At 45.6% G+C, this 12801-nt stretch overlaps 1 protein-coding gene across 1 annotated transcript in view; it reads right to left on the reverse strand.

Annotated features, from left to right (window-relative positions):
- Positions 1–12801, reverse strand: part of LOC119455058 (uncharacterized) — a 178423-nt gene that overhangs the window by 20160 nt on the left and 145462 nt on the right. Inside the window, exon 5 of the mRNA XM_049669032.1 lies at positions 4214–4246. Coding sequence (XP_049524989.1) covers positions 4214–4246 — 33 coding nt within the window. The remainder of the gene's footprint in view (positions 1–4213; positions 4247–12801) is intronic.

A 12801-nucleotide genomic window follows, 5' to 3' on the forward strand; every position in this document is an offset into this window, starting at 1 on the left:
ACATTCACGTATTTTCTATAGAGATAGAGATAAAGAAAAATGGTGGGAAAGGCAGGGAGGTTAACCCGAAAAGATTCTGGTTTGCTACCCTGCACTGGGGGAAGGGGAAGGGGAAAGAATAGGGAAGAGAAAAAGCAGTCAGGAAAAAAGTTCAAGGAACTGAAGGGATGAAAACACAGTGACCATTCCTGCATTGTCTTCGATAATCGATCGCTCCGCGGGCCCATGCATGCTACAACAAGCAATGATGTAGCAAACGAGGACAACCTTGAGTGCATCGCAAATAAGTTGTTCTTGAGAATATGCCGGTGCCCGCATTGAGAGACTGCTGTTGTTGCAGTAAATAAAATCAGAGCTGGGGGAACCGCTCAAGATCGTTGATATTTAAAGCTACATTTTGTTTAGAAATATTCCAAAAATGAAGACTACCGTTCCTCTGTTTCTTAATTATTTTTAAATATATATCGGTACACATTTGGCCTTGTGGGATATCTCAATTGTTTTGTATCCTTCATGTCGGTCCCTGTGGTCTTGTGCTGCGGGCCCATGAAAACGTTCGTTTTACAACAATTAACTACTCCTCGAATGCATTAGGCAAATAATGCGAACTCTGATAGTTTAAAAAAAAGTTTGACTTTGAAAATGTTCTTTCATGCAATGGTCGTGAAAATGTTACAAACACCTCTACACAGGTCATTTCATATATTTGCAGAGACTACTATCGATTTGTGTCTGTGATAAGCCCACTGTTGCTGATGTTTTTCCCTGCTCCTTTAGTGACCACACGGCAATATGTCGCCGTGTAAAAACCAGCGGAGTTAAAAATAGTAAATCCAGGTCTTCCTTACAAGCTATACCAGCGCGTGTCACTTGCAGCTTTGTGCTATTTGCGCTTATAAATCAGCAAAGTGCGTTGGCATAATGTTGTTCAATATAGTGGTGCAAATATAGCTTATTATTGTTGTTGAGCCTTTCTTCTATCTGTATAAAAAAAAACACTTCCCATATATATAATAAATGTCGTGTGAAAAGGAAAGGTTCGCGGAAACCGTGGGTAACACGTTCAGTCGCGAAAATAAAATTTATAAGAAGGATAAATTCTTCACAAAATTGATGCAAACGCGTGATCAAAGCTTCCTTTCAAACGCTTCCGCAATGCCCTAAGTACAGCGCGAAATAAATTTTTAAAAATTATGGTTTTCCAATTTTGGCTTCATGTTCCAAGCGAATATACCTACTATGGAAAAAATTAAATTCCTTGATCGGGCGAAATGAAAGGGATGAAAGGTGCGGAAAACTTTTCATGATGGAAATCTCATGACAGGAGAAGCAGTGGTGAATGCTTTTAACGGTTATTTTGTTTACAGAGATTTTGACGCAGGTTCAACGCAGTCTTATTACACTTTGGGCCCAAGAAAGGGGACAAAAATTTGCTGTAGGGAGCAGTTGAAGCGAAGGTCTGTTCAACATTTTTGAGTACAAATAACACTCGGAGCTGCGATGTCGATTACGTTTATATCGAACAAGTTAAATACGCAATTGATAAGATAACGCCCATGTTGAACCTTTGCATTTCAACTGGCACTTTCCCTTCGAAAATGCGAGTGATACTATATAAAGCAAAACGCTTCAAATTATCGACGCGTGCCCCTTCATTATACATCATCCAAAGGCCTCTAATAGGTTATTTTTAGCCGCCTCTATATCATTTGTGAAAAATACGTTATCACTAAATCACGGTGGTATGGCTTCCGAGAGAATATACCTACAGGGCCGGTGTTTTGTAGCGATGCCTTTAAAGTAATAACGCCTTTTCGCGCTTATAGCGCTTTGTCAGTGGTCGGAGCGACGGTTCGCTCGTCTTATCAACGAGATCAGCCGGCCGTGAGCGGTGGATGATAAGACTAGAGTAGAATAAGTCATAATGCCTCGCTACAAAATAGCGGTCCAGAGCTGGCCCTGCTAGACCAAAAGGAATACATACTGTTGCTTGGAATACATATTGTTGCAACTTCCAGCAAGAATTTGTTGCTGGAAGTTTTGTAGATTTTACTCAAGTATTTAATTATACACACACCATGCCATCCTGTTTGGAAAACCAAACCACTACGGCATTCGCTGGCTCCCGCTTAAATCACTTAAAAAGTTATATGTCGCATAAACTGCAGTATATACGTTCCAATTGGCAACATAGTGTCAAACCGGAAGCAAATTATTTCAGAGGCACCACGCTGAAGCATTCTGGCCCTTTATATACTGTTTAACATAAATAACAATGATATAGTATTTATCTCTTCGGAAGTTATTATTTATGCGGGCGATACGAGCATATTTGGCCTCTTCTTTGTATGATAAGAAGCTGTTTAAGAAAGCAAGTTATGCCTTCGAAAAAAAAAAGACTGGCCCATGGACAACTAACAACAAGTTAAAATATATAAGCACTACGAAAACTAAGGCTGTAGTTCTTCGTTCGAAGGGTAAACAGTCTTTCTCTCTCTCTTTCTCTCTTTTCAGATGGCGACACTTTCTTTAGAGCACAACTATAGAGATAGTAAGGTCTTAAAATCACTGGACGTTTATTTCTCAAAATTATTGTAATGGGATTATCATGTGCTGGTCTATACTCGAAGAGGCGGACATTACTTGCACAAGAAATTAAAATGCATAATCAAATAATTAACAAAAATCCACTAATTAAGTTTTTAACTAATTTCCTGATGGCCCATATTGCAATTTACAAATTGTAGCCGCGGAGTTCGCAAGGCGGATCCACTTGGAACGAATTCTCGGGATGACACCAGTTTCGAGATATGAATTCCCGAACTTTGCGGAGAAACGCATTGGCGTTCCAGTAAGTTTCTCAACAAAACGTCGCTTTAAGCATTGAAGCACAAAATTAACTGGAACGCCAATGCATTTCTCCGCAAAGTTCGGGAATTCATATCTCGAAACTGGTGTCATCCCGAGAATTCGTTCCAAGTGAATCCGCCTTGCGAACTCCGCGGCTACAATTTGTAAATTGCAATATGGGCCATCAGGAAATTAGTTAAAAACTTAATTAGTGGATTTTTGTTAATTATTCGATTATGCATTTCAATTTTTTGTGCAAGTAATGTCCGCCTCTTCGAGTAGACCAGCTCATTAACTAAAATTGGGCCATCTGCCTGAGGCAACCTTAAATAAATTTTGAAAGTGTTCGCTGAAACACCCAGTATACAAGAGGCACGTAAAAAGACGAAACTTACAAACTTAGCATGTATTACAGTTGAAAAACAGGGGCCGCTTTCACAGTGCCTTTCGTTCGTTTGTACCATTGGCCGTCTGCGTTCGGTAATTTTATGTCCAGCATTAAGATTGGCTGGAATTTGCTCTTACGAACAATTCTACCGTATGAGCTTTTCGTGAATACGGGCTAAGATGTTTCAACTTCATACTAAAGATGCTCTCTAAATGCCGCATACATTGGGTCGTCGACATTATCGCGACGCGATGACACAGAGCAGGATTTACTGACACTGTGTAGCCACAACGCTAAGTATGATGACGTTTCTCATAAAAAAGAAACAAAGAAAGAAGGTAACAAAGAAAGAAAAATGAATGAATGAATGAATGAATGAATGAATGAATGAATGAATGAATGAATGAATGAATGAATGAACACAGGGGTGTTGCGCACCTTATGCCTGCACTCGCATGTGGCAGTCGCATGTGGTACTTCTACAAACAGAAACTGGTTTGTAGAAAAAAAATATTATAGTAAGGTATTTAGGGCACTCTGACGCTTGACATTATTTTTCTAGGACTAAGAGAAACCCTTCACTCCACACAAAACAAACAAAAAAAAAAACAAGAAATAAACATGGCAAATAAAAAAATGAATCTCAATACTCTTTTTTGATTAGCACCGACTACAGGCACTGCCGTAGTCGGATGTATGAATGTATAACCTTGCAAAAGGCGATACAGAGGTTCAATGCAGTAACATTTACATGTGTAGCAGAAACCGCTACGCCATGACATCAGCGCCGACACGGCTGCGCATACACAGACCCGGCAAATGCTAAAAGCAAGGTTTACGTACGGTGCTCGGACCGCTATAGTTGCAACAGCTGTTAAACTTGTTGCAGGTCAAGCAAGGGGCAAAAAGGAAAAAAAATTTAAAAAGAATAAAGTTGCGTTGAAAAACATAATTTTCGGGAAATGCGGCTCTCACCTGATAATGATGAGTGTCCCGGGCAGCTCAGCACTGCCGAAAAAAGAAAAAAAAAGACAAATACACATTCAGGGCGTTAAAAACACGAACTTGGTAATCATAAGCGTCGAGCACGGTAGCAGTAGAATTTGGCACATAATCAAGTAGTTTTCATGATTACTTATTACGACTTGTGTTACTTAACGGGCACATAAATCGAAGTGCACGAGTGTGCTCGCATTCCCTTTCCATCATAACGAAAGTGCCGCGACCTGGAAACGAACCCATGGCTTCGCACAATGTTATAACCACCTGAGCTAGTGCCACGTGAGTTTTAAGGTATGCCAGATAAATTACAAGAAAGCTGGAAGGTGATCGAACCTCCAGTGGAGGTCGATGAAAGACAGTGCTTCTGATTAAGTTGGGGGCGACACAAGGTGATCAAGGTGGGCAGAACCACTACGCACGGCACTCTATCGCGTCACCCTCGCGTGAAGGAAATAGGAAGAACGTCGGACTGCTTAATTTTTTTTACGCGCTATCTTAGGGATCGGCTCACATTTCTAGACTGCACCATCTGCAGGATAGGTCCATGAAGGAGGCTAGAAACATACCCTATATGGAAATATGGTGGTAAGATGTCAATAAAGGCTTCGTCTTTAAAACGCTGAGTTCTATCTGCAAGTAGTAAGTGCCGAGAGGCAAGTGATGTGCATAATGCTGGATAGACTTGACAATCGTCTACTATCAGAGCACAGAAGTTCAAGACCAGTGCTCCCATATGAACTCGCCCCGAAGGCTGTTCTGCGCCGCTCAAATTCCTGAGGTCTATATAGACTTTCAGAACGCTGTCTTCTGCCACTAGATAATGTACGCGATTTATTTCGTTTGTGCTCCCAGCTCTCTCCCCTGACATTTTCATTCTCTTTTTATCACCGTATTCCCTTCCCCACGTGCAACGTAGACAGCCAGAACTATCTCCAAGTCTAGATGAGCTATGTGCTATGTACTATAACTGAAGCGCCAGTATAGTTACTGATAAACGGCTGCTTTCGATCGATGCCCCATGTAAACGATACAACAAATAACTAAGCCATCAGAATCAGCAAGTCTGTTACACTCATTTAATGCAAACAGCGCGGCGGTCACCTTTAAACGAGAACGCGCGTGCTTTTACTAAAGCTACCGAGATAATGAATGCGAAGTTGCGCTGCATAGTTCTAGCAAGGTACACACGAAGAAAACACGATTGGTCAAGAGCCAACTAGCCTACGCGCAACCGTTTACCAAGATAAATGATTTGGCAAGTGTTTCGAACCTGCGCACATTATTTGTTCTACTTTGAAAGTCACACGACGGCATGAAATCGACAGGTGTTTTCTGTAATGTCAGCAGTATACATATATAGGTGCACCGTTTCTTCGCAACATCGCCAAGAGCAATTCTCGCTTTCGCGAATGGCCGTTCCCGCGGGCTCATTACAATTCAGGGCGCATAAGAGCGCACCTTCACGGTTCGCGGCCCGGTCGTCTGAAGCCACGCTGCAGTTTTTACGCCGGTTTTCAGCGCGTACCATCTGCCACTTGAGGAATGCCTCCAGGAGAGTTGCGGCAAGGTTGTCTGGTTTTGTTACTTTGACCTGTAGTTACTTGTCCACCTGATTACGCTCCCGCAACCGGACTCACACACCCATACCCTATAAGAGCAAGCGCATAACCAGTACACTGCGAAGCTAAGTGTTTCTCTTAGTCAGCGTCGCGTAACGAGCCGAATTACGCCAACCGCAAGTGTGTGTATGTGTGCGCGCGCGCAGCAACTTTTTATTTTACTCCCATAACACCGTCGCGGGCGTTTTGTTAATTATTGCGCGCCCAAAGCTTGGGGACCGATCGCGAGTGTAATTGCGCGCGTCATCGTGGCGGCGCGGGGTAAGAAGGAGAACAAAAAAATTAATTACCACGGACAGGCGCAGACCCGCCGAGCTTAATTATGACCAGTTTCTACGCTTGTCGGAAGGAGGTACTTGGAGTTGGAAGAAAAGAAGAAGCAGAGAACGAATGCAAGGTTGGAATTGGGAGGTATCCTCTAGCTTGGCGGCGCTTTGCCGTAGGGCAGCATAAATCTTGGGTCGTCGGCGTTCAGCAGACGGCCGCGGAAGGTTGACGGCTAAGGGGCCATGGCATTTCGCTCTCGCGTAAGATTGCTTTCTCCGGACGGTGATTCTTTTTTTTTTCTCTAACACAGGCGAGATAGAAGCCTCTTCCGATGAGATCATTCGACGCCCTGTATAAAGGTGGATGCCTGTAGATATAGAGTGAAGCCAAGATGGATTAAAGCGCCGCCTATATAGATGGTTCTTTTTTTTTTTCTTTTTTCGCTTTAGATACAAATATGCTTTTGGTCATGATAATCGTGTTAGAGGGAGTGTGAGAGATTAAAAACGTGACGACAAGAACCTAACGAAAGGACGGTGAAAAGGAAGCTAGAGGATTCGTGTACGAACTATACAGGGTCATTCGTATATGATAAGCCTCTTTTGAAGAGAAAGAGTGACCGGAAATTTTAAGGCAATGTTAATTTCGCTCGGCATGCAAGTTGACTTGCCCTTGTAGAGTGGTGTGGTGGAGGTAGTGGTCGTGTGTTGTAGCGTCAGGCGGGTTTAGCCAGGCGATTGAAGACAGCCATTGCTCCACATAAGCATCTCCTGCAGCATCAATGGGGCGCTTACCACTTGTTGAACAGATCCGTAGAGAACAGACTGTAGAGTGGTGTAAGTTGCGCATTGTATATATTGCCGCGACGCTATCTGTGCCCAACCACGCTGACGACGAAGACGACGACCTCGAGCGTGCAAGCGAGGTGCTAGAGAAGAAGAAGCTTGAACTGAGCGCTTGTTCTTAATTGTCTCAATTAAATACCGCTCTTCGCTCTTGTCTCCAGTGAGCCGTGACACTGGTGGAGGTGCTGGGTATCGCATCCTCGCCTAATGATTGGGACGACTCCTGCGAGTAGCCCTGCGTCCAGCCCTTCAAGACATCATCCACGCGTTGAGACACCTGTGCATCGCGCAAGCCGCCGCCTGCAAGGTCTGTGCCCGGAATTCGGTCTCTTGCAAGGAACTTCGTTAGCGACCGCACCGACTCAGGAAATGGCGCTAGCAAGTAGAACACAGGTGACTGTTCAAAACAATCTAGTCCCCACAAGCTTCCGCGGTTACACGTATAAAGACGCCGAAGACTGGCTGGACCAGTACTAACGCGTAGCTAGGGCCAATCAGTGGCGTCCGGAGCAGAAGCTTTCCAATGTGTACTTCGCTCTTAAAGGTAGCGCAGGGACATGGTTTCAAAACCGCGAGGCACATTTGACAACGTGGGACGAATTTTGCCGTCGGCTAATTGATACCTTCGGAAGCACTGATCGCCGAGATAATGCACAACGCCTTCTCGAGTTGCGCATTTAGAAGCCCAACGAAAGTGTCTCCATGTTTGCCGAGGACATGTCTCGTTTGTTTCGGCCGCGCGGATCCCAACATGCCTGATTGGCACGCTGGAGCCTACGGCTTAAGAGTACGACATGACAGTGGTCTATAAATCGGGAAGGCAGCACTTAGATGCTGCACTGCCTTTCCAGATCGCCGATCGAGTCGTCAGGCGGAGATGATGACGAATCCACAGGCTTTTTAGGAGTTGTTGATGCGGTCCACCATCTCTCAACAACAGCAAGAGGACCAGGAGCTCGCTTCTCTAATTGAATTCTTAGAAGGCCGCACCACAAACAAGCCTGGATTGTTCTCAAGGGACCTATCATCATTCTGCATATGCAACAGTGTTATTTTTAGAAATAACTTCTCTTCAACAGAGAACATATATCTACTAGTCGTCCCTAAAACTCTCCGCAATGAAATATTGCAGGCCTGTCACGATGAAGCTACCTCAGGTCACCTAGGGTACACAAGAACATTAGCACAGATCAAAGAGAAGTACTACTGGCCACGGCTCGCAGCAACGTGCCTTGACTGCCAGCGACGAAAAGTGCCACCTGCGAAACCTGCCGGACTATTACATCCTGTTCCAGTGCCGGAAACACCATTTGCACAAATTGGGATGGACCTTTTGGACCCATCCCCAATATCTGCCGCCGGAAATAAGTGGACCATAGTTGCGACAGACTACCTCGCGCGATATGTAGAAACCAAGGCACTTCCGAGCAGCACAGCAGCCGAGGCCGCACAGTTCTTCATTGAAAACGTCGTCCTGAGGCACGGTGCTCCAGCGGTCGTAGTAACCGACAGGGGAACCATGTTCACGGCTGAACTTTTGGGAACTGTACTCACGTTCAGTGGCACGGCACACAGAAGGACGACAGCCTATCACCCGCAAAGCAGTGGACTTACGGAGCGCCTCAACAAGACTCTCGCAGGCATGCTGTGCATGTATGTCGATGTGGAGCACAAGAACTGGGACCAAATATTACCCTACGTCACGTTTGCTTATAATACGGCTCGGCAAGAAACAACAAGAATGACACCATTCAGTCTCCTCCACGGCCGAGAAGTGACTACAATGCTAGATGCTATGCTGCCTCATGATTCCACCGATTCCACCGATTCCGAGACAGAGCGCGCGCCGAAGAAGCAAGACAGCTCGCGCGCGTTCGCATAACTAGCCAGCAAGACCAAAGATGCCCGACGCTACAATCAACACCATTGATGCGTCGTCTACCAGCCCGGCCAAAGAGTCTGGATTTGGACTCCAGTACGCCGCCGAGGCCTCGCGGAGAAACTTCTACGCCGATACTTCGGACCATATACAAGGTTCTACAAAGCCTTAGCGACGTCAACTATGAAGTCGTTCCTGACAGCCCATCCTGCTCGAGGCGCCGTCAGCACCTGCCTGAGACTGTGCATGTGGTGCGCATGAAACCTTATTTTTCTGAATGACATGGGCACTGGTTTGGTGATCAGCGGGTGCTACCCGCCGATCATCGGGACGATTCTCCTTCTGGAGGGGGGCAAATGCCGCGACTCTATCTGTGCCCAACCATGCTGACGACGACGACGACGACGACCTCGAGCGTGCAAGCGAGGTGCTAGAGAAGAAGAAGCTTGAACTGAGCGCTTGTTCTTAATTGTCTCAATTCAATACCGCTCTTCGCTCTTGTCTCCAGTGAGCCGTGACAATATCAGTGGTGCTGTTGCTGGTGCCTTTCGCAGTTTGAACCTACATACTATTGGCTACCGCTTCTTTTGAAACTATGTGGTCAGAGTTCGGTGCTGCAGCAAAATTTCAGTAACACAAGATACTTCCACCGGAAGCAGTCAAATGACTTAATGTATTATTCGACGCTTACACTGCAAATGCAGATTCGCGCTGCGAATCTGCGATGTTGGCAGAGGCGTGTTCATCTGTTTTACTTCAGCACGACAATTCACCCATACCCGCTTCTGTCAACTCCACCAGGTGGTACGAGATGCTTCGCACTGAGCCGCTTTCCTGTTCTTTTTTTCCTTAACTGAAATAATAACGAAAGAAGCAAGCGACCCCACGCTGCAGTTCAAGCACATGAATGTGCATTATCGATAAAAATATTTTCAACTCAACTGACAAGCAGAGCTACGCGAGAACTAATTCTCGGTTAGCTGAAAAGATCACCAGAACTCTCTCAGTGGGCATAGATGAAGACGTCCGCAGCAGTGATGTTCCACTCAGCGAGCTTTGCTTGTTTCACATAATTACATAAGCAAAACACTGAATAAAAAGGGATGCTCACATTATTGCATTGTACTTTGGGAATTTGGAAAGGATTGAGATAAACCACTCGAGCCGAACAAAGTATGTAACAACCATAGACAACGCATGGAGAAAGGCTGTCTTTCTGAGCTCATTACCTAGGCTTTGTTGGCATAATCTGTAGTTACAGCATTTCCTACCAATAATCCACGACATACAGCATTAATTAACATGTAGTACAAGTATAAAGTGACTAACGAACCCACGTGGTATAGAGGCACGTTAGCAATGCCGGTGTATAGGTAGCAACGTAATTACGCTCATGTCGTTGACGAAGTGTTGACCAATAGCTGAATATGCACAAAGCCACGTTTACTCATTAGCGTATATCAATTGGGCAAATACACAATTATGGATCATAATGAAAGCAAAGCAGCAGAAAAATTTGGTATATATATATATATATATATATATATATATATATATATATATATATATATATGCAAGGGTACTTATTCAGTCTTTTGCAGGGAAAAAGGTGCCCGAATAAAGGAATTTTTATGCCTCACATTTTTTTTTCTTGACTGTTCTGGCCTAACAGGCCATTTGGTTGCTTAACAACAAAAATGACGAGGTTGAGTCGGTGCTTACCTCGCCCAAACACTTCAACTCCCGCACACGCCAGGTGCACTTATAAACGTCAACTCCAAAGTCCTATGACGGCTACAACCAACGGAAAATTTCCAACAGAGCTTATCGCAAATCTCAACCCCCCCCCCGTCCCCCTCCTAAGCGGGAGAGCATACCGCTAAGTGTTACAGAAAAATAACTAGTTATCTATTTCCCGCGATATATACGAAATGCAAATGTACTTTTGCGCATATTAAATGCCGCATAGCGCTCGTCCGCGTGCGCTCAGAATTGTGAGAGAGCAAGGGGACATCCATTTTCGACTTTCGTGTTCTTAATCTTCCCAACGCGCAGGGCGTCCCTATTTCTGCTGTGCACGTCATTCGGATTCCACTTCTCATTCGCGAGGCAGCGCCTATACGGAACGTGCATCGCATACGCGCGGCTACAACACACTCGGTCGTTAAGAGCGGAGGAGGCCCAAACGAAATGCAGACCGCGGGGGCGAAGCCACCCCGCAGCTTATCCCGCGCGATATGTCCTACAAGGGCGACAATCGCAATCCACTCACTGCGACAGCACGAGCTGCGAATACACAAACAGCGCCCCATCTCGACTTTCGCTCTTCCCTCGTCCCCTAGACGCACGTGCCTGTTTCGACGCGGCAGTCGAGCGGCGTATACACACGTACAACGCGTGCTCCTATAATACCAAGGCGTGGACCGCGGTGCGGCTGGTTCGTTGCGACGACTAAAGTTACGCAAGTAGTCTATTTTACGTACGACAAAAAAATAATAATAAGAAGAACAGCGATTGAAAGTGGCGTAACCAAACCGAACCGCAGATATAGAGCGATCTCGCTTGATCCGATCCTTCTTTTTCTCACTCCCACCTTTCTCTCTCTCCCATTTCCCACTGCTGTTGTCACCGTTTTCGACTATTGTGACCAGCTTTCAGACGTGATGCACAGCTGCGATAAACTCAAAGATTGCATGGAAAACTGGGCAAAGATTGCATAGATATAGATTCATCGTGGTGTCTGAGGCGCCAAACAAGAGGGCGGACAATGGCACAATGCGCAAACCGTAGGTAACGTGCAACTCCCAGAAGCGCTTGGGTTTAAAGTGGAAGGAAACATAAACAGATCAGCCGTAGAGATCAGCAAGAGACGATTAGAGTACTGGTGGAAAAAAAGTAGGGAAAAGATGGATGCGACCTGATCTCTTAAAATCATAGGCAGCGGTACAAGGTAAATTTTTGAAAAAGAAAAATAATGATAGGTATACAAAAATGCAAGATAAAGAACATGTATAGTATACCTGATTAAATCAAGCAGGCTAGGTGACTATTTGTCGCCGCCCCGTTTCAAAGGGGATGCCAATAAATCATCATCATCATCATCATCATCGCAAGTGAAATACTTCATTGAAACCATGACATGTGTAGCTTTGGTGAAGGCTTATTTTTTTATTATTTTTAAATATCTTTCAATTGCGAGCCACAACATTGTCCGTCCTTTTGTATATTTTTCTTATCCGTTCTTCCTAACACAGACCACATACTATAGCTGCAACGTGGCTTCTCACTGCACCACATGAACAGCGCCAAGGAAAACAAATACAGAGTGTATTTCACTCTTCGTCTTTAGTTCGCCGCACTACTCTTATGACACATTCCAATTGTCTCATGCCTCGCAGAGTTCTTCGTATCGGCGTTCGTTGACTAGCGTAAATGAACTCCCCACTGCGCACTCCCGGTTGCAGAAGCTATAGTGTCGCAGCGCCGCGGCGCCCTGATTATAGTCGCACTTGCGCTATCGTTATACATAGTGAACAGCCTACAGCATCTCGCTTCGTGATATTGTTCCAACGCATCCTTTGCGTTGTTGTGTATTGCGGGGATACAGGGAAACGTGCGCGGCTGAGACACATGCATGCCCGGCGCGCATGCGTATATATACGTATACATACCTGCGCTTCTCCCTCTTTTTTTCGTCGTTCTCGAGCTGCGCCGTCATTATGTACATATTGCAGCAGCGGGTGCCCCTTCACTCGCCCTCGGCTCACGTTGCCCGGAACAAGGACGACGCTTGCGGGCCGCCCTCCCCTGCCTAACGTCCCCCCCCCCCCCCCCCTACCCTCCCACCTTCGCCCATGTCCGCCGTAGTCGCCAGCGCTTCGCAACGGCCGCGGCGCTTGATCGATGATGTGAAAACGCAGCTCTGCACCCCCCCACCACCACCACCCAGCC

The sequence above is a fragment of the Dermacentor silvarum genome, chromosome 6, assembly GCF_013339745.2.
Source record: "Dermacentor silvarum isolate Dsil-2018 chromosome 6, BIME_Dsil_1.4, whole genome shotgun sequence".
Taxonomy (NCBI): domain Eukaryota; kingdom Metazoa; phylum Arthropoda; class Arachnida; order Ixodida; family Ixodidae; genus Dermacentor; species Dermacentor silvarum.